This window comes from Oncorhynchus masou, chromosome 5 (genome assembly GCF_036934945.1).
Source record: "Oncorhynchus masou masou isolate Uvic2021 chromosome 5, UVic_Omas_1.1, whole genome shotgun sequence".
Taxonomy (NCBI): Eukaryota; Metazoa; Chordata; class Actinopteri; order Salmoniformes; family Salmonidae; genus Oncorhynchus; species Oncorhynchus masou.
In genome coordinates this window covers 32,718,195-32,740,350 of record NC_088216.1, presented here as the reverse complement: position 1 = coordinate 32,740,350, position 22,156 = coordinate 32,718,195, and the positions used below count along the sequence as shown (strand labels likewise).

Below are 22,156 nucleotides of genomic sequence, written 5' to 3'. Positions count from 1 at the left end.
CGCTAAGCTAAGGACCCTGGGACTAAAACACCCTCTGCAACTGGATCCTGGACTTCCCGACGGGCCGCCCTCAGGTGGTAAGAGTAGGCAACAAAACCATCTGCCACGCTGTCATGAAGAGGGCACGACAACACCTATTCACCCTCAGGAGATTGAAAAGATTTGGCACGGGTCCTCAGAACCTCAAAACTGGTTGCATCACTGCCTGGTATGGCAACTGCTCGGCATCCGACCATAAAGCGCTACAGAGGGTGGTGCGTCACGGTTTCACACGGTTTCTCTGTGCATTCAAGTTTTTAATCGATAAAATGCAATTGTGTCACCCCGGTGAAGACAGCGACCATGCAGATGAGCTTCCCGGAGACGTTTTCTGACCGGTTCTGGAGAATTTCTCCAGGTGTGCAAACCCAAAGTTTCATCTGCTGTGCGGGTGGCTGGTCTCAGACCATCGCGCAGCTGAAGAAGCCGGATATGGAGGTCCTGGGCTGGCGTGGTTACACGTGGTCTTGCGGTTGTGAGGCCGGTCGGCCGTACTGCCAAAAACTCTAAAACGATATCGGGGGCGGCTTACGGTAGAGAAATGAACATTCAATTCCCTGGCAAACTCTCTGGTGGACATTCCTGCAGTTAGAATGCCAATTGTACGCTCCCTCAAAATTTGAGACATCTATTGCATTGTGTTGTGTGACAAAAGTGCACATTTCAGAGTGGCTTTTTATTGTCCCAAGCACAAGATGCACTTGTGTAATGATCATGCGGTTTAATCAGCTTCTTGATATCCCTCACCTGTCAGGTGGATGGGATTATCTTGACAGAAGGAGAAATGCTCACTAACAGGGATGTCAACAAATTGTTGCACAGAATTTGAGAGAAATACGCTTTTTGTGCATATGGAAAATGTCTGGGATCTTTTATTTCAGCTCATGAAACATGGGACAAACACTTTACATGTTGTGTTTATATTTTTGTTCAGTGTCGCAAATGCTGATTGCCCCTTTAATTAGAAGTAGCCCGCATCACTGGTCAAGGGTCAGTTTATTTCCCAGATGATAGGTTTAAATGACAGGATCAGGGGAACAGTCGTCTGATCCTAGACCAGTGATTTAGAGGCAACTTCTACCTCGCCACAGTTCGTTGTTGATTCCATGAGGGACTTCAAAAGGGAAGGTCTGCTCACTGTTTTTCTGCTTCCAAACGTGCTCTGTTAATAATAAAGATTAGACAACACAATCACAACGATTCAACTTAATTGTGATTGAAATGTGTTATCACCTTGACCTAAGCTTCAGTAAAAGATCACATTTGAGAGCAAAACAACACTAAGCAAACACTCCTATTTCTCTACGTAATGGACCTGTTTGTCCAAAGCTGTTGCTATTGCTTTGGAAATGTGTTAAAAAAATAAAATAAAAACTCTGTTTACACTCTGTAAAAAAGGGGTCAACAAGGTTTTTGTTCCAGACACTGTTGCGCTATTGACGGAGAACCTTACCTCCACGTCCTGCACGCTGCGTGGCTGTGCCTGGCAAAGCATGCTGAGCAGCAGTAGGATCAGCTCCTCAATGTACTGCAGTGCATCCTCCTGGGACGACAGTTTGGGATGTACCTGGCTCAGCACCTTCACAGAGAAAGATGTGTATTAGTTCAGTATGAGTTGATTTATAAAAATAAAAAAAAGAAATCCGCTGTTAAAAAAAAAGAAGGTTGGATCGGCAGAATACGTGGTAAACATGTATTAGTTCAGTATAGGTTGAGTTGATTATCATTACACTTTTTTTTAAATCAAGTGTTAAAAAGCTTGAGGTGCATCTGGCTCAGCACCTTCACACAGAAACTAAGTGAGATGTGGCTGAGCTACTAGTTCAGTATAGATTCCAGCTGGGCCCAAACTGGTTGAATAAATGGTGTTTCCATGGAATAGAATCAACGTAGGAAAAGTAATCAACGTAAGGGAATTTAGAGACATTTTGAAATTTTTACACCCAACTTTGAGCCTAAATCCAATAACAGTTCAAATGTTTGTTGATTTCACGTTAGTTGACAACTCCAATGTAAAATCAAAACTAGACGGAGTGACGTCTATGTTCAAAAAACCTTGGGCTGCAACTGGCAAGATATTTTCTAGTGTAGTATAGTTTCACACTTAGTCCTTTTTCAGACAATTTTTGTGAACTCAGTGCGGTTCGCTTAATTTGTTGTGCCGTGTGAACAGTCCAAAGTAACTCGGACCCCTCAAAAGAGCCCCCGAAACAAACCTGAGACCATCGCGTGAGGTTGTCTGAATTCGGTTTGTTTGCTTGCCATTATTTCTGCACCACACACTAGACTACTGCAACACCATTTCCCCTGCCATAAGACCAATGTGCCACAAAAGAGAGAAGATGAGGTAACCCTTTACTTGACCTGCACGGTCATAACCATAACATGTCCTAACAGCTGACATAACACTGTCATGACACATATTTAGACCTGTTGTGACAGTGTTATTTCCTTGCTGTTATGAAACCTACATAAGAGTGGGAAGGTAACTTATTTGCAGAGAAAACTTATTTTAATAAATGTGGGTTCTGACACTTTAGGCTAGGGTCCTTTTTTCTCAATTTCCACCTGACTGACATGCCCAAAGTAAACTGCCTGTTGCTCAGCCCCTCAGGCCAGATATGCATATAATTGGTACCATTGGAAAGAAAAAATGTTGGAGACTATAACACAAAAGATATGGTAGGAGAAAATCCATAGAAAAAAATCAGAATTTTTTTGAGAGAGCGCCTATACTATTACAATGGAAAGTATTGCTTAATAAAGTAAGATTATTTCACTGTATCACAATTTCAGTGGGTCAGAAGTTTACATACACTAAGTTGACTGTGCCTTTAAACAACTTGGAAAATTCCGGAATATTATGTCATGGATTTGGGCTAATTGAAATAATTTGAGTCAATTGAAGCTGTACCTGTAGACGTATTTCAAGGCCTACCTTCAAACTCAGTGCCTCTTTGCTTGACATCATGGGAAAAATCAAAAGAACTCAGCCAAGACCTCAGACAAAAACAATTGTAGACCTCCACAACTCTGGTTCATCATTGGGAGCAATTTCCAAATGCCTGAAATTACCACGTTCATCTGTACAAACAATAGTATACAAGTATAAACACCATGGGACTGCGCAGCCGTCATACCGCTCAGGAAGGAGACGCGCTCTGTCTCCTAGAGATGAACGCACATTGGTGCGAAAGGTGCAAATCAATCCCAGAACAACCGCAAAGGACCTTGTGAAGATTCTGGAGGAAACGGGTACAAAAGTATCTATACCAACAGTAAAACGAGTCCTAAATCGACATAACCTGAAAGGCCGCTCAGCAAGGAAGAAGCCACTGCTCCAAAAATGCCATTAAAAAAGCCAGACTACGGTTTGCAACTGCACATGGGTACACAGATCGTACTTTTTGGAGAATGTCTTCTGGTTTGATGAAACAAAAATAGAACTGTTTGGCCATAATGACTATCGTTATGTTCGGAGGAAAAAGGGGGATGCTTGCAAGCCTAAGAACACCATCCCAACCGTGAAGCACGGGGTGGCAGCATCATGTTGTGGGGGTGCTTTGCTGTAGGAGGGACTGGTGCACTTCACAAAATAGATGGCATCATGCGGTAGGACAATTTAGTGGATATATTGAAACAACATCTCAATCTCATTTATCATCATTAGTCATTTAGGTCAACATTGGATCATTCAGAGATCCTCACTGAACTTCTGGAGAGAGTTTGCTGCACTGAAAGTAAAGGGGCTGAATAATTTTGCACGCCCAATGTTTCAGTTTTTGATTTCTTAAAAAAGTTTGAAATCTCCAATAAATGTCGTTCCACTTCATGATTGTGTCCCACTTGTTGTTGATTCTTCACAAAAAAATACAGTTTTATATCTTTATGTTTGAAGCCTGAAATGTCGCAAAGTTCAAGGGGGCCGAATACTTTCGCAAGGCACTGTGTGTGTGTGTGTGTGTGTGTGTGTGTATATATATATATAAAAAATACCCTTTGGAAAAATTTAAAATAAATGGGGATTTCTCATTTGGACCACAAGGAAAACAGACAGAATACAATAAGTCAACTTTTTACTGAAAGTAGGCTAGACTTCACACTCTCTTTTGGTTGGATAGGATGCGGTGGAATATAATGTAATGAATAAAAAAGACAAATAGGTTTGTAGTGTGGCTCCCCTTTGGAAAAACCCTCTAGATATGCATTTGCAAATTGCAATACAGCCAATGAGCATTAGGCCTACCTGATGAAATGCAAATTCAGAGTGGTGTTCACCAGTACCTAGTCTACTCAAATACATTCTTACTCTGGATAGGCCCATCTGCATTCCAGTCAAGTGCACTCCATCATAACAGTCACAAGTCACTGTGACCTACACGAGGAGTTCTTGCAGAACATGCACATCATAACATAGACCTAAACTCCTTGAACACAGCCCATGGTTGGCTTTAAATCAAACACTAGACATAGGCTACATGATTATTGATGAAAGCTATTTTCCAAGTCAATTCATATATTTCCAGCAGGAAATTGCTATTAAGTACTCATTATCCCAAACTAATTTTGTGTTGACTACTGACAAACTTGTGCCCACTTCATGCAGTCACTCAAACAGTGACAAATATGGCTCGAAAAAGAGATGACCAGCGATGAAGGGTTGTCGCTACGAACATAACTATAAAGACACATTACTCTAACGTTGAGGCTTACCTTTTGGTCCTGCATCTCCTAACCACCATCCATTGAGTTGGTACAAGACAACACATCAATCTTAACTTTATGGCTGGTAATGGGTCAAATACGTTAGGGAAAAAGTACACAATTAGGCTACTTGAGTTTAGGTTGGAATAAGCATACGTTTGCGGTTGTAGCTCGTGGAGTGGGACTACTGCCTCTAACTCTGTGTCCCTGGTAACTGACTGAGCCCAGTGACGAGAGCACAGCATAGACACTCCGGTCTCCTCAGTTTGCCTCTCCAGCCGAGGCCTCCTATCAGAGCATGACTAAGCAAGCTCTGAGAGTCTCTACTCCCCTCCTCCTCTTAGAGAGGGCACGGTCTCTACTCAACTTGGCAGCTCTTCAGAGGCAGAGAGAGTTACAAAGGGAGAGAGTGAGTGTGAGCGAGAGAGGGTGTTTTCTGAGGTCAGATAGTGAAAAGATGGAGACCTTAGAAATAGAAAGTAAAACTATTTTTATGAATATGCCAATTAATTTTAAGGGAGAGACTGCATAAAATAGTAAACTGATCGGTAAAAATGGTGCAGAGTAAACAAAAAAAAAGGCGCAGATAGCGTGAAAAGCTAAATGAAAGGGAGGTAAGTAACAAGGGGACTATAACCTACAGCAGGGATCATTAAGATTTTTTCAACATGATTACTAATTATTTGGAGAGAGCAAATTGACCGCAAGAAGCCCAAATAGATGTATTTGATGAAAACAATACATTTCAAACCTTGCTTACATTTGTATGCAATTACACGCATCTCTCTATTAGGCATGGGAATACTGTGGAACAGATTACCTAAATTAAAATCACTTGGAGCTGATTTCCTGCTGTTAAACAGTCATTTATTTCCAAGAATTAAAATAAAATAAAAAACTAAATTACAAACAGTACCAGTAGTTTACACACCTACTCATTCAAGGGTTTTTCTTTGTTTTGACTATTTTCCACATTGTACAATAACCGTGAAGACATCAACACTATGAAATAACGCATATGGGATCATGTAGTAACCAAAAAAAGTGTTAAAATCAAAATATATTTGAGATTCATCAAAGTAGCCATCCCTTGCCTTGATGACAGCTTTGCACACGCTTGATACTTCATTGGAGCAAGAAATACGGTGGAAACCAATTCGAGCCCATGACAAACACCAATTCAACAAGCAAGTGACAAAACTTCAGATAGAAAGGCAGAGAATTGGAACATGGCGAAAATCGTACTGCAGCTGAAGTGCAATCGTCTCCCATCACAAGGCAAAGAAAACACCCATCTTCTATGGAAATACAGAGGTTGCTGTACTGGGTCAATAAAGCCTGAATGTTCTCTAATGCCTCCATTTTACACACACACACAGCTCCTCAGTGGAGGACCATCCTCCTCAGTGAATTTAATAGAAATAAAACTATACTAAATATATTCACCTCACCAAACAATTTATTAAAACACACCATCTTGCAGTGAAGGTCTACAGTAGCCTCAACAGCACTCTGTAGTAGGTACCATGGTGTAGCTGGAGGACAGATAGCTTCCATCCTCCTCTTGGTATAATGACTTCAATACAAAACCTAGGAGGCTCATGGTTCTCACCCCCTTCCATAGACTTACACAGTCATTGTGACAACTTCCTGAGGACGACCTCCAACCTATCTTGCAGCATGAACTAACATGTTGTCCACCCAATGAAAGGACCAGAGAATGACACTAGTACTGAAAAAATAAGACTACAGCTAGCTAGCACAGAAGTGCCTAAAATGTGGTGAGTGGAAAGACAGTTGAACAGTTTTGAATATACATTTCATCCAAAATTAAGGAGAAGCAAGAGTGAGATATATATGGTTGTATGTTTATTTTTAAACTTTCACTTAGCTATCGAATGTAGCTAGCTAGTTTAGTCTACTCAAACAGAGAGGGATGCCATGTTAGCTTGCTTGTTAGTCCACAAGCGACAGGAAAAGGTGATAGGATGAAAGCATGTTGATAGTTGCGAGAAGGAATTATATATACAACAAGCAAAGTGAGCATGCTATTGTTTTGGTCGCTGCTATGAATGTGAACTGTGTCTGATAAGGGGTGTATTGATCCCGCTAATTCGGTTGAAAAACGTTCCTTAAAACGGAAGCGGGATGAACATACATGAATTTGTACAATTTGTACAATAGAAGCTAATTTGTAACTGTTTGACTAATGATTACACCCTAGATCAGCTAGATGCAGGCAAGAGTGTGCAAGGCGGTGTTGAGTCATTGTCTCGCACCTTGATTACTCAATTCTCTCGACCGGTGCACCTACGTTGTAAACATTCACTCATTGGTAGAGGGAAAATGTGAGTAGCATATGAGCCTAAAACGTTAGATTGAGCTGGGTGTTACTTTGAGCTGGGTGAATGGAACATGAATGAGTCATCCACTATGTTGTAATTGAAAGACAATGCTCATAAACAAAGATCATCCTCCCTCATCTTAAACGGCAACGACCGTCACTGACACACACCTCTACCTACCTTTCTCACCTTGCGACGGAACAAACAGAGGTATTCATCTGCTGTGGGCATCTACGTAGACAGAAGTGTGTTTTGAGTGAGGAACGATCAAGGTCTAACAGGAGGTCCTGAGATAATGTAAAAGATGTAGCCTAGCCTGACACAAGGCACGTGTTAGGCTACATCATGATTGCCAATTGGGGAAAAAAATTGAAGATTGACTAGAAAGCTCTGCTTGAAGATAACCTGTATGCTGGAATACATTGCATGCTGCAATTCTTTAGACCGTTTGAAGAGACTTCTTCATTTGCTCTGCCTCCTTGTGAAGGCAAATGATAAATAAACAAAAAAGTGAAAACATGTCTTAAAACCCATTATAATAAAGGTAATAATAATCTGAATAAATGAGTTGCAAATAAAATCTGCACACACACAAGATAATATATGGAGGATAGGTTTATGGGAAGCTCCAAGAACAATTGGAAGAAAGGCTCATTATTCTAACTGAAAATGAGGTGCCAACTCAATGCTCCCCCACAGAAACAATGCCTAAGGTGGGCTTCAAATCAAAAAGTGTTGTGTGTTTTACATTTCGTCAAGCCTTGTCCTCACCTCCAAACATGTGTAGTAGAGCAGTGTAGTCCTCTGATAGACAACATCAAGTAAAGAGTAGAATGAAATACTTGGTTGCAAATTCAAGGTCACTCTACAACCCCAGGTTATGTGTGGACTGGGTGTCGTTCTAGAAGGAAGCATGGGAGTCTCAAATCCAGAGTAAGCTGCTGATCATGTGAATCAATATTGTTGATGACGATTCAAGCTCAAGTGAATTGACTCCAGATGTGCAAGGTGGCCTTGTGAGCCCTAGCCCCACATGACCTCTTCACCTGATCCTGTGTCACTCTTGGGCCAGAGGTTTCCGATGACAACCAAGCTGGTGTACCCAGGTGCTCCTCCCTCAATCCCAACTCAACTTTGGTAACCAACCCTTGCCCATAGCCCTTTACTCAGTGTCTTAACAGAACTGAAGGGACCAGACAGATCTCCTAATCTGCAACCTAAAGCACCTCTCCAATAGCCCTTCCACCTGTCCAGGTCTGTCAGGTCTGCGTGAATTATGTGGGAAGGGGCTAAGGGTTTATGAAAAGGGGTTAAAGAGCAGAAGGAATCCGGGCCGGAGCTGCCCGTCCCAGGCAGGTGGGTGTGGTGGAGAGAAGGCCCTGGTTCCTGCATGCCAGACTAACCCAAAGCAATGCCAGGAATTTCATTCCCAGGAACCCCAGCCAGTGCGGGCCTGCACTGCTCGATATGCAAATAGTGGGGATGTGCATCTTTCACACACAGGAACGATACGTTTTAGTTAAAAACAACTGTTCGATTCGAGAACGAATAAATGCAATTCAGTTCGACGCACTAACACATTCATTTTCCATTCTAAATAAAAATCTACTGATGGAACTCATGAGCTGGGCATCCCTGAGCTGAATCTGTCCGAGTTGATTTATGTGCGTGTGTCTGTGTGTAAGTGATGTATGTCTATGTTGTACTATGTCGGCACCTGAGCTGAGCCATAAGATAAAAAAATATATATAATCAGTTACTGAATTATGTAGTTTATATGTAGTTGTATCGTTCTGTCAATAGAATTATCTTACTTTATCTTTCATTATTGCAAAGTAACATAGTAAATAATTATAAGGAAGACATGTTTATTTTGCAAAGAAGCTACAGTATCTTAAGAAATAACAGTAATGTTTACCATTCCTCATCCATGACTTGATTTTTATTGGTAATTGAGGCATGGGGGGGGGGGGGGGGGCAAATGGAGCCTGTTTTTTGTCAACCCCACTTCTAAGATGACCACCTGCTGAAAAGACAAGTTAATTAGTGGATTAATTGTTTGAGCTAGTACTGTATCATTATTTATCATTTAGAAATTAGCTATACTTTGAATTTCACCCCATCTCAAAATCTAATGGTTTTGACCATTTAAGTTTTTACAGATTGACATTTTATTCTCCTCTCGCTTCAACCATGCAGTGAGCCTCGCAAAAAGGATTGCGGTCCACGTTATGAACTTTACCCTTTATATATAGAAATTACCATATACAGACAAAACTATTGCTGATGGTGAACCTGAACAATCAAAATAAAATGTATTTTAAGCACTGTTTGGCAGGTAAATCCATGAGAGTTGTCTCCGGTAGCTTACTTGTATTCCCCTGAAACACCATTTTCAACAGTGCATAGATATCAATACCCAGCAGCAAACACAGATTTTTAGTCAACTAATATAGCCTAATATCATGCAAGCCATTTTACTATATGAATGCTGAAGGTGCCGAGCAGATGTGCAATATCAGGAACAGACCGCCTACCCCACATTGGTCAGCGCCCAAAGCTGAGCACAGTTTGCCTAGGCTACTGATGATGTCTGGGGTTGTTTAGCATACAAAATGACTTGTAGATCAATGACTGTCAACAGTCATACGCAGTTCGACACTGAAGGAGAGGACACCAGTTGTCACGAAGGAAGAGGTAGTTTCGGAAGGTAGAAAGAATTGAATATGATTCCCCAAAAATTGTGAACAGGTGATTTGTGAAGTTTTAATCGATTTTATGACCAGATGCAAGCTACATTTGGATCGGTTTGGGGTCCGCGGACCGATGTTAAACATTTGAATTGGGGACCGATGCATATCGGTGAATCGTCACATCCCTAGCAAACAGATTAGGGGAACAACAGAAAGAGGAATGGGGCACACCGTTTATATGGAAAATTGTCTGTGCTTGAAAATTGTGATTATTGCAGATGCTAGACTGATTAATTATCGCTAAAGAGTAGAGGCAAGATGCAGCATGTTTGGATGTTAAATGCCATTGTAACGTGAAAAGTCTTTGTAAGTACATATGGAAGAATCAGTGTGACATTTTCCATCCCCAATTGAAGATCATGTCCATTGATGTTTAGCAGGGCTGGGAGAATACTAGGGGATATTCTAGACTACAGCTGTTTTTTGTTTTTTAAACCTGACCACAACTTCTCCCCACAAAACGAACAAATTACTCTGTGCATAAAGTTTTTAAAAATCCAGCTGAGAACTTCAAAGACTTTGCAAACTCACGCCATTGGAAATTTGTGGGGAGGCTAAAATGAGGGCTTGCTCTTGACAAAGCTTTTCCTGGCAGGGTTGGCTAACCTGGCATCTTGGCTTTGGCAAAGCAGGCCAAAATGTCTTGAGCAGTGGACCATGGAGAAAATATATATTTTTTAAATGGCTTGACAAAACTGACCCTATTTCCCCATTTCATTCCACAGCAGAAAGCTGAACAATGCTCATCCACTGGAGTGCATGCACATTTTCAAATCCTCTCAGTTCCCTGTGCCAGAACATTCCAGACAAATGTAACCATTTTTTTTTTGAAGCCGATAGGCCAATGGCTAAATCAATAGGGTGAACAGAGGGTGTGTCAACTTTGAACGGCTCAATGAGGAGAAGCTGGTCTTGCCATGGGGCTCTTTTGAAGTCTTCCATAACCGCTCCTAGACTTGTTGACACAGCTTGAGCGGGGAAAGCAACACTTGAGGGATCCAATGGGGATGGTTTGGAGGAGAAGGGGGTAAAAGCTTGTTGCAAAAATGTCCTTAATGCGACCCACTGGGGCTAAACCTCCCCTTCGTTGTCGCTCACTCCTGTTTTCTGCGAGGGCTGACTTGCTCTGACCTCATGCATTGGGCTACATTCCTGCCATGCCTGTGGCGTTGTATTGCTACGGCATCATCGCACTTTGGCATTTGCCGGCCCTTGCCAGTCTACACACAACAGGAATGCAGAGGCCATCCCCCCTCGTTGGGATTCCACATGTGCCAGTCATCCAAAAGTGGGACCTCGAGCAAAGACTTGAACTGTCTCTCTGCGGCATTCCTCCACAAGTCGTTCAATCTCCCACATAAGACCAACTTCTCAACATAACTCACAGTGTACAGTTTCTGCAGCGTTAGCTAAAAGATTAACCGAGGCATGTCAAAGGTAATTTTCATTTCCAGATTCATATCAGCGGCACACTCTCATTACATAATTCAGTCCTAGCTGGTCCATTAGGATGTTTTTCTTTCATTAGGCTAGAATTCAGTTTCAGTATTATTAACCTACTGTTTAAGTATTGTTCTGATTCTTCTTAGCACTCTCTTCTCCTGATCACTACCTCCGGTCCAACGTGACACGGAGCAGCTTAGGCTGGGCCTACCGCTTCATGTCAAACTCACATTGTAAATTGGGATACTTATTGTGTTTGTTATTCAGGTGTCCTTTCATCCTGACTACTACCATTATATAGGCCCAATAGTTTTTCTGTTTAGGCCTAAATTGGTTGGTCTGGAGTGGTTTTAACTAAGAATGTTGCAGTGACCAAACATGAACTAAATATATGCTAGTCATTGGAAACACTCATCTTAAGAAAGCACTGAGGTGAACAAATAAAAATGTAAAGAACATTTTTGAAAAAGAAACAATTTTCTCAACTGTCATTGTAACATCTCACTGGAGAGCTGTGACTGAAGTTCACTGACTCGGCATTCCCCTGCTTGCAGCATCTTGCTGAAAAACCCCACCCTAATCGCCTCACGCCAGCTATAGGCCTCTATTTACCAACACACACACACGCAAACCAGAGAGGCGCTAGTCAGTGTTCACTCTGTGTAGACCAAGGTACCGTGTGTGGTGTGTCACTAAAATTTGCCCACATCAGACATGTTATTTCAAACCACCCCAAAGGTCTGTAAATCGGCAAAAACATGGCCACCACCTTCATGAGACTATATGAGGGCGTCCCAAAATATCGAGACTGAGTCAGAACCTACTTGAAAAAAGGTGCTGAGTCAATCTTGATGAGCTGTGACCCATGCAATGTTTCAAAACCGAATTTCTCTTCAAATACCTGACAAGTCTAGGTGTGCAATTTGCATGTTCTTATTTTCTTTGGTAGGAGGAGAGTAAAGCAGCGTATCAACAACAATATAAAAAGATACTTATGACTAATCTAGCAACAACTACTGTAGTGTCAATGATGTTGTCCATGTAAATGGTCAAATAGTCATTTATTGGTCATGAATAGGCTATGACAGTCCACCATCACCTCCACCAACATTGAATTTCCAAAACTGCTTTCAGGGACAAGAACAAACAAATGACTCGTTTCATGGTGATGATTAGTACTACAATTTTCAGGGTTGCTGCTAGCAAGTACTTTATTCTATGTCTGAAATTGAGGGCCCAGTTTCAACGTTACTATGGAGCCCTTAGCTTAGGAAAAAGTGATGCAGTTTTGCCGAGGGGGGGCGACGTTCTGTGAGCGTGACAGCGTCCTCCCCCACAGAAGCTTCCAGTTCCGTCACACTCAAACTGACACTGTGGACAAGATGTACATACAGTGACGCTGAGATAGCAGATACAGATAAAAGGGGACGTTTTTAGGAATGGTGTAATGGTGGGGGACTAGTGACGTTCGAGTTTAGGCGAGGGAATCAAACAAAACCATGAGTCAAACATAGGGCTGTGTCATATAGAAGCATCGCGTCCCCACGGGTGCACCCCAATTACGAGCGGGGGGCAGCTAACAGTAATCGAAATACAATGTTATCTTAGTACCATTAGCACACACACTCATCTCGCTACACCCGCAATAACGTCTGATAAATACGTGTATGCACCCAATAAAATGTGATTTGACCAACCAAACCACTGGCAAAGTCACTGGCAACATGGTGTGTTTTGACGTGGCACCATTAAATGTTTGTTACAAAAATAAATTCCTACAACAACAACAAAAAACAGTTTAAGGTAGCTAATTAAACGTTAGCTGGCTAGCTAATAATAGCCACTTTGCTTGTAATGCATACCCTCGCCGTCTAACGTTAATTTGATCGCATGGCACCTGCCAACTTCCTAGCTTACCTTGTTCAGGGAGGGTACCAATAGCCCCCGCCATTTCGGTGCGTTCTCCTCGCTGAAAAAGTCGTACTGAACCTGGGCCGCTTGCATGGCTTCAGCTGCCGGTCTTCGTGCGCGATCTTGCAGCCAGTGAGTGTGTTCACGGCCACTTCTCACATCAAAGCAGTATATAGTGTGGCCTGTGGTTGGAACTGAGAGGTGCAATATTCCGTGCGGCCCGCTGCCTCAGAATATCCACCAAATGAGCATTCCTCTACCAAAACAGTTAACAATGCGACCATTGCATCGGCAGTGTACAGATGTTGATAGCTGCTAGCTAGCCGTCTCCAGTTGTCGAAGCAAGTCGCTATCGTTAGCTAGCAGGCTTGCTCTTTCGGGACACCGATGCTTAAAAAAAGCTCAAAATGCACGAACCCAAAGATACTTCAAACGCTAACTAGCAAGCTTGCGTTGCTTTGGCAGATGGAAATTTTTCCAAGTTCCGAACTTACGTTGTTGGTGGCAACAAATGTTACCCTAACTAATTTAGCAAGCTAGCTAGCAACCGAGCTGGTGATGTTACTAGCCGTAGCGGATCGATCCGAATCGGAAGATGGTTGGAGTAGTGATGAACTAACTAGCAATATGTGGACAGTGGCGTAGCTGACTAGCTAGTATCCAACGTGGGAGTGAATGTGTCACTTCACGTTTCGGGAAATGCGATACTGTTCGTCCTTTTCGGCCAGTTGAATCATTCCCTATATTTTGGGCAAAAAAAACCTCTTCGGTACAAAATCGCCCATTTTCACCGAATCTTCGGCAGGGTGGATATTGATAACCGTGTTATCCTCCATGAATTTATAATTTCCAAAACATGTCTTCAGACTATTTAGCCTTTTTGTTTGGTTATCGAGAAAACCAAGAATCCACGCAAAGGCTGGTTTTAATTACCAGTTTACCTTTGGTCAAAATTATTTATTTAGACGATTGTTATGACTCGGGTCGGGTGCTGGTAAAAGAATATTGCACAGGCGCAGATGATAGCTAATGACGTCGTTAGGGCTTGTTTACAATAATCATCGCGCCTGCCCACATTCGCAGATCTGTATACTATCTGGATAAACCGAGAGCAATAATTAATTCAACGATAGCATGAAAAACATCGTTTGATGAGAAAGATCAATTGAAACCATTGCATATTCACATTGCAAACTCAATGTGCCTAGTCACATTACCTCCATACATATCTACCTCCGTCACTCCAATATTCCTGCACATGTAGTATTGGAACTGACTTTAAAAATATTTTCTGTATTTTTATTATTTCTCTTGTGATTTTTTCTAGTAATACATTGTTCTGGATTATTGCGTTGTTGGGTTGAGTTTACAAGAAAGGCATTTCACTGTACTTGTGCATGTGACGTTAAAAAATGAAACTTCAAACATACCAACGATGCATGTGAACTAGTGCTAGTTTTGTGCGCACGCGGTGAGGTCGCAGACTTGACGAACAGAGCCCAGAGAAAACATAATGGAAAGCATTCATCTTTTTGTGGAGACTTCCCAAAACAGACACCTACACTAACTAACTGGGTGGAGCAGTTCATGGTATAGTAAGTATTCACAATGTTCAAAATACACATCTACATCTTGGCAGAAATTATTCCATAGGTTTAATAGGCTTAAAAAGACATATACCCACTAAAATGTCAAAGAGAAAAACATACTTTATTTTTTTTCTATAGCTCATCAGTCAATCAATGTATCCCTTCGTGAGTTAAAATGTTTAATATGTAACATGTCCAAATATAGCAGTTGTACAGGCGAAATTAAGCAATTTTATTTTACAATATTTACATGACACAAAAACAATATGGAAAGAAACCAAGTGAGAAGATCCTTATACTTCATCATACCGTCTAAAATTTTGGAGAACAATAACAGGCTTCCTATGGCTCATCAGTCAATCAATTTAGCCCATTGTGAGTTAAAATGTTTAATAAGTAACATGTTCAAATATTAGCAGTTGTACAGGCACAATTAAGCAATTTTATTTTACTGTATTTACATGACACAAAAGCAATATGGAAAGAAACCAAGTCAGAAAATCCTTGTACTTCATCATGCGCTCCTTTAGTTGTGTAAGCTACATGGAATCAGCAAATCAAATTTAGTGTTACATGTTCAATTTGGCCCCACATATTCCCACTGACTCCCCAATGCATGAGGTAGAGGCCTTACTATGACACCCAAACACCAGAACAAATGCAATGCAATTTAGCAAACATTCAACTCATTGGCCACCATACAGAAAAAGATTCTAAGATGGTACAACTGCCCAGAGTCTCTTCAGTTTGAATGCAGTTTTAACAATAGCGTTGGCGTGTATGTAAAAAAATAAACCTTATATTGCCTGGTTAAATTTGTCTGAGTTTACATCTAAAGTGTGTAGTATTTTGTTTTCTAATGCACTCATGCAGATACTTTGTTATAAGCACAACTTAACCATGCCTTAAATGTAAGAATAAAGTGTTTTATTGCGTACAACTATGTGCAAATTTCACAACCAGTGCATATCTGAGAATTGACAACTTTATATGGGGTTGGAATTAAAGTGTGTGAAAATAAAATGACATTGCATATGGCTTCATATCAAAACGAGTCTAACATATTAAAAAAAGGCAACACATGATCAAAATGAACAGACACTTTGCTCTTTGACATCCTACCACTGTTTTGTAAAATTACATTAGTTGACAAGCCCTTAAAAATAGTACCCCACATTGATTAGGCAACAACTCTTTATATTTCTTAAGATGGGGGGCAACTTTACAAAATATATGCAGCATGGTTATCTACATGACATACTTATAGTGTACAACCTCAATATTCTATTTACATTAATTACAAACACATCGGTCAAGCACTTGTCAGGTAAGGATGCATGCTCTCAGAAGTTGGTCAATATTGAAATAGTGTGATATCCAGGAATGTGGGTTTGTGTTACTATAAATGTCGACTTACAATTCAAATCATAAGGTTCAATTAAAAACCGGACATATCCAAGGTCGCTTGCTCGATGAATAGTCCGATTGCAATTCCTTGGTCTCAGATGCAGAGTCAGACATGTCCTCCTCATCATAGTCTGTTCCTATCAGGGATGGGGTCAGTTCCATAGTTTAATTTCAGGACATGAATTCCAATTTAATAACAGAAAAATAAACCTAATTGCAATTTTCAATGAATGAATTTCATTCAGATTTATAACCTCTTAAAATGTAACTGAAACCAATCCTGGGCCATGTTCATTAAGGCATACAATGAATTAATGTTTTGCAACCGACAATGAAACTAAGGTTTCTTATTGGACAGGTTCAGACTGTACATCCCTGTAGCACTCCGTTTCAGAAAGCTTTATGCCTACTGAACAGGACCCTGGTTCCCAGAGCGCAGGGTGGTTAGTAACTGTTCTCGTGTCCAGCCAGGATGTATAGGTTGCTGTGTGCTGTAGGGTTGTCTGTAGGTCTGCTCTCCAGCACCACAACCCTGCAATCAAAGGTACAACAGGGGCGTATTCAGTGATGTGAAATGTTCTGAATGTTGCAGATAGAAATAAAATGAACTGCATGAATAAAATATAGCAATCTTCTGAGATGTGACTGCAAAAAAATAAGATCTGGAACGCCACCATAGCTATTACAGGCAATAACCGAGGCACTTAAAAATATATTTACCTTGCATATTTTTATTTATTAATTTGACAGCATCGAAATGAGGGAGACAGCACAGAAATGAGGGAGATATGTGTAGAGGGACAGATAGATGAAAAGGACAGAGGGGATTCGTACCCATGTCAGCAGAGGTCGCTAAACTAATTTGTATCCACAACACTAAACACAGGTTTCCCCAAATGGTGGTGATTATATTTGTACATTTTCTGAGCAAAAATAAAATAATTTTTATTTTATTTTAAATGTGTTATTATTTTATTGTCGGACATAAGACTGTAAAAACACCAGCAAATCAGCTCCAAGTGACTTTAATTTTGGAAATCTGTTCCAAAGTATTCCCACGCGTAATAGAGACATACAGTATGTGATCGTATACAAATGTAAGCAAGGTTTGACATGATTATTCGTTTGGGCTTCTTGCGGTCAATTTGCGGTCAATTTGCAGTTCACAAATTCTTTCTAATTAAGTTCTGGGCCCCCTGGCCATCCGCTCCTCCCCCAAAAATAGTCCTGAGGCTGAATCTAGTTGATGATCCCTGCTAAACAGATTTAGCCTCCATCTAAAAATGGATTTCTCACCTGTCTGATCCTAGGAGTCGGAATATCCTGGTGTTGTCGGAAATCTCCTGTGTAATCTGGTGGGAATATGGACAGGATCTAATATTCACGTCATCGCAGTCATTATCATAGTCATCATATTACAACAACAATAAACAGTTCAAATACTTGCCTCATTAGATTTGAAACTCCGCCCTTGCATGCCATGTCTCCAGAAAGCCAGAACACTGTCTTGAAGGCAGACTGTGGAAAAGATGGATTTTTAATATACCATATAAAAATTCAAAATTTTACCAGAATGTCATTCATCATAACATGACTGTGAAACTCTGCTCTCCATTCTATAGCTGTTGATACATGTGTGTGTGTGTTGGCTGAACTCTGGCAAAGGGGTCAAGGGCGATTTACCTATCGACTCAATCTGGAAATTAAACGTCAGCTCAGCTGAAAGCTTTCTACTGGACTTCAGCCTCCCCTGCAGATTCACAATCTTAATGGATCCTGAGGAGTTAAACAATGATGCTATTACAAGAAACTGAAGACATCCAGGCACAAAATGGCTGCCGTCCACCCAGGCGGGGTGCAACACAATGGTTGCTATTGAGGTGAGTTTCCCTCCATCTCATTTAAAGGACTGCTCAGTGATAAAACATGATACACAGTTAATATATTGTCATAATGTTATTAGCAACGCATACAATGAACGTACAATGCATGTATAATCTACATAGATAATATTACAATGCAAATCCGATTTTGGGATTGCCAAGACATGCTGCTAGACTCACGATCCAGGCAGACAAGAATGGTGTCTCTTTCCAGTTGAGTCACATGGATTACACAGGTCTGTGGAGTGTCTAGGAGGAGATAAAAACATAAAAACGTCAACTAACCATTTAATCTGTTGCTTTATTAGTGTCAAACATTGTCCATTATGAATGGAATCAAATAGGACTATATTTTCTCTAGAGTTGTGTCAAGTCTATGTCAATGAGGAGTCAAGGTCAGTCTTTGAATGAGACCTTACCGGACTCTTTGAGCCAGGGGCAAGCGGTGTTGGGGTCCAGCGTCTCAAAGCGTACCACCTGGTTGAGCTCCGTGCCCTTGCTGACGCCCATACAGATGAGGGGGTACTGGTGCTCGGGCACCACAAGCATCTCAAACACCTCCATCGGGCAGGGCAGGGGAAAGTCAATGTTCTTTGGAAGACAGGGTTAGCATTAGTTATGTCAATGCTACATTGGTCTAGACTCTAGCATGTTAGCATGCTAATCTCAAATTCGATGTTCTTGCGAGTAGAGGAGCGTTAGCATTAGGCATGTAGATGGGTGGGGTGTCTACCAACAAAGCCGACGCGTGCGCGCAACCACAAGGTATTATTGACAACATGTACGATATACAGTTGAAGTCAGAAGGTTATATACACTTAGGTTATAGTATGTAAAACTCGTTTTTCAACCACTAAAGTTTTTTCAACAAACTAAAGTTTTGGCAAGTCGGTTAGGACATCTACTTTGTGCATGACACAAGTAAATTTTCCAACAATTGTTTACAGACAGATTATTTCACTTATATATAATTCATTGTATCACAATTCCAATGGGTCAGAAGTTTAAATACACTAAGTTAAGGGTGCCTTTAAACAACTTGGGAAATTCCAGTAAATGATGTCATGGCTTTAGAATCTTCTGATAGGCTAATTGACATCAAAACATTTGAGTGACCTCCTTCTGTCAAGAGACATTTTTTAAGTTTTAGAGTTAATTTCGTGTTGCAGTTTTAATGCAATTCTATACATTTGCAATGGAGTGGAAAGAAGATTTTCTACAAATTCTACAAATTTTGTCATGGGGTGGAGAAGAATATTGGTTGTTTTACAGCTCATTTCCTGCAATACTACACGTTTTTCAATATGGCGGAGAGAAATGTTTGCAGTTTTTAATATGATAAAGTGTGACTTACAAAATCAAAATGGGGGCCCCCGACCGGTATTTCAATCACAATAACAAGTTTAGTAGCTGGCTGCTAAACTAACTTTAGCAATTGAAAAATGTGTTTGCTAACATGGGCTAATTGACTGACTATCAGTGACTGACATAATAGAAAACTGCTGATGCACAATCAAATTTAGTAATTGCACCATGTCAATTCTACTATCCTGACTAACCTAAGAACTCCTTGGCCTAGACTCTAGCATGCTAATCTAAAATTATGTTCTTGGGAGGAGATGGCTAGAATTAGCATTAGCTTGTAGATTACAAAGTAAGGGTAGCCTTGTTGACATGATTATCTGAAACCCGAACACCTCCATGGGCATGGCAGAGGAAAGTTCATGTTCTTAGGAGAGGACAGGGTAAGTGTTAGCTCGTCGGTTACAAAGCAAGGGTAGCTTAGTTTATGTTGGCGGGTTAGCATGCTTATCTGAAACACAAACACCTCCAGTGCCAGTGGGCAGGGGGAAGTCAGTGTTTTTAGGAAGAGGGAAGTGTGTTTCCATTAGTATGTAGGCTACAAAGTAAAGGGATGTCTCTTAGCATATCTCAAACACCTCCATTTGACAGGACAGTTAGCGGAAGGTTGTGGATTGTCTTCCCCGGAGGCTCTTAGCATAGCTACCATCAATGCTTTATTTTTTTTGGTTGAAACCTCATATGGCTATGACATGTGCTGTCAGCACTCCTCAAAGGTTTGGAAGTAAACCGTGAGCCTGGCAAACACAAAGAGATGACTAAATAAATGCACAGAGATGCAAAAATTCTTACCTTGATAAGCATGAACTTCTGCATGGGCTCCACCCATTCCAACATGACCACACTGGATTGGAAGGCCCCACACAAGTACTTGTGGCCCGTGTAAGGGTTTCTCACTAAGGGGGAAATTGTTGGTAGTCAGCCGGGGTTGTCAATCATACTAAGCTGTGACCACAATAATATATTTCAAAGACATTTCAACTATTGGTACTCAGATGAAGAGGTTGTTGTCATAATTGGTTATAAGGGGAATGGAGAAGTATTGTGTTTATTACATGTAGTGAAGTGATGCATCTAAGAAACACAGTAGTGTAGCAACTACTCTCAATCTTGTACCAAGATGACGTAGCAACTTGTGAGAAAGTAAGGGGTTGGATGTAGAAAGAGTGGAAAACTAAGGGGGAGAGAGAGAAAAAGCATGAGAGAAATAAAAATAGAGAATGTCCATCTCTACTCACCCACACAGCACTTCTGACATCCCTTGGTGTCGGGAATCTTATTGGAGATGGAAAATTTCCTAAAAACCACAATAACAAGGAATTTAGTCGGAAAAGTGGGACTCTTCCCACAGAAAACTCCTACACACAGAGACATCGCCTTCTTCTTACCTTGGAATGATTTTGTCTGGGAGCCGGTGGGTGGGGATGGCCATTGGCAGCTTCTGCATCTGTCGAGCATGCTCGTACAGACCCGCCAGATTGTGACAGTATAGCTGAGAAGCTTTTCCTGCCAAACAACACAACGAACACACCTTTGAATGCTTTGAAAATCTTAGATTTTCACGCAAACAGTGCAGTGTCTAACTGCTTCTATATCTGAAGCAAGTATTGACAAGTAGTATTTACGATTTATATTTACGAGTGCATCTTTAATGATAAAATATGACATATTGCTGCTTTTGGTTTATGTTTTTAATGTATGTCACGGTCATTGGGGTGGCAGGTAGCCTAGCGGTTAGAGTGTTGGGCCAGTGACCGAAAGGTTGCTGGATCGAATCCCCGAGCTGACAAGGTAAAAATCTGTCGTTCTGCCCCTGAACAAGGCAGTGAACCCACTGTTCCCTGGTAGGCTGTCATTGTAAATAAGAGGTTGTTCTTAATTAACTGACTTGCCTAGTTAAATAAAAATGTAATTGAAAAACAATGTGTGTGCGGCCAAAGGTACATTTTATATGATGTGTCTGGAGAATCTATTCTATAAACTACAAATAAAACAAACAATGTAACATTTTTTGTTATTTGTTGAGATATATTAGCAATGTGTGTGTGGCAATACAGGTTTCTATGATGAATCCTTACCAGATATGGAGAGCAGACTATTACTCATGACATAAAGCCACGTACACCTCCGGGGAAAGAGCTAGGGAATAAAAACATGTTTCAGTTTTTAGTAGGTGGTACAATGAATCATAATACGTGTCTTATTGACCAGTTGTGGATAAAACCTTGTGGATCAATCCTCAAATCCTTTACTTGAGTCACACAAAAGGAAGCATTCAAATTGAACTATATATAATCTGTAGTATGATGCGATAAGGGAACATTTTCCACCTTCACATAAATAGAACAATTTTAATTTACTGGCAACAAGATAATATAAATGAAATAATAAGACACTGACCTGTTCCATGGAGGAGTCATGTAGTTCGTTGAGATTTAGAGTGTAAATGCCCTCTTCGGCGCCAAATAGCAGGTATTGGTCTAAAATGGAGAATGAAACAATTAAGTATTACAGCACAGAGAGATTGGCACACTTGGATAATACACACATTGCTTAGCACACTGCCTAAGAAGGAAACTAATAGTAGCACACGCAAACTGCCAATAAGACATGGGGTAAGACTTAAAATCAAGTTAGCTTCGACTCCTGCTCTAGGCTTCTCCAAGCCTTTCTCCAACAAGAATACGGTGGGATGACTGGTAGCGCAAGACTGAAAAATA

The 22,156-nt window shown here is 40.9% G+C and overlaps 2 protein-coding genes across 5 annotated transcripts in view; both read right to left on the bottom strand.

Moving 5' to 3' along the window:
* The window catches only part of LOC135539450 (son of sevenless homolog 1-like), a 72,221-nt gene extending 58,006 nt beyond the window's left edge, over nucleotides 1-14,215 (bottom strand). For both annotated transcript variants that reach the window (XM_064965341.1, XM_064965342.1), the window contains exons 1-2: nucleotides 13,202-14,215; nucleotides 1,493-1,618 (exon numbers count right to left, since the gene is read on the bottom strand). In XM_064965341.1, coding sequence (XP_064821413.1) covers nucleotides 1,493-1,618; nucleotides 13,202-13,288 — 213 coding nt within the window. In that variant the 5' untranslated portion in view covers nucleotides 13,289-14,215. The remainder of the gene's footprint in view (nucleotides 1-1,492; nucleotides 1,619-13,201) is intronic.
* Nucleotides 14,216-14,886: 671 nt separating this feature from the next.
* Nucleotides 14,887-22,156, bottom strand: part of map4k3a (mitogen-activated protein kinase kinase kinase kinase 3a) — a 79,855-nt gene continuing 72,585 nt past the window's right edge. For all 3 annotated transcript variants that reach the window (XM_064965337.1, XM_064965339.1, XM_064965340.1), the window contains 11 exons: nucleotides 21,837-21,916; nucleotides 21,515-21,575; nucleotides 20,825-20,942; nucleotides 20,675-20,733; nucleotides 20,229-20,332; nucleotides 18,494-18,665; nucleotides 18,255-18,323; nucleotides 17,875-17,967; nucleotides 17,639-17,709; nucleotides 17,488-17,543; nucleotides 14,887-16,723 (listed from right to left, as the gene is read on the bottom strand). In XM_064965337.1, the coding sequence (XP_064821409.1) occupies nucleotides 16,636-16,723; nucleotides 17,488-17,543; nucleotides 17,639-17,709; nucleotides 17,875-17,967; nucleotides 18,255-18,323; nucleotides 18,494-18,665; nucleotides 20,229-20,332; nucleotides 20,675-20,733; nucleotides 20,825-20,942; nucleotides 21,515-21,575; nucleotides 21,837-21,916 (971 nt within the window). In that variant the 3' untranslated portion in view covers nucleotides 14,887-16,635. The remainder of the gene's footprint in view (nucleotides 16,724-17,487; nucleotides 17,544-17,638; nucleotides 17,710-17,874; nucleotides 17,968-18,254; nucleotides 18,324-18,493; nucleotides 18,666-20,228; nucleotides 20,333-20,674; nucleotides 20,734-20,824; nucleotides 20,943-21,514; nucleotides 21,576-21,836; nucleotides 21,917-22,156) is intronic.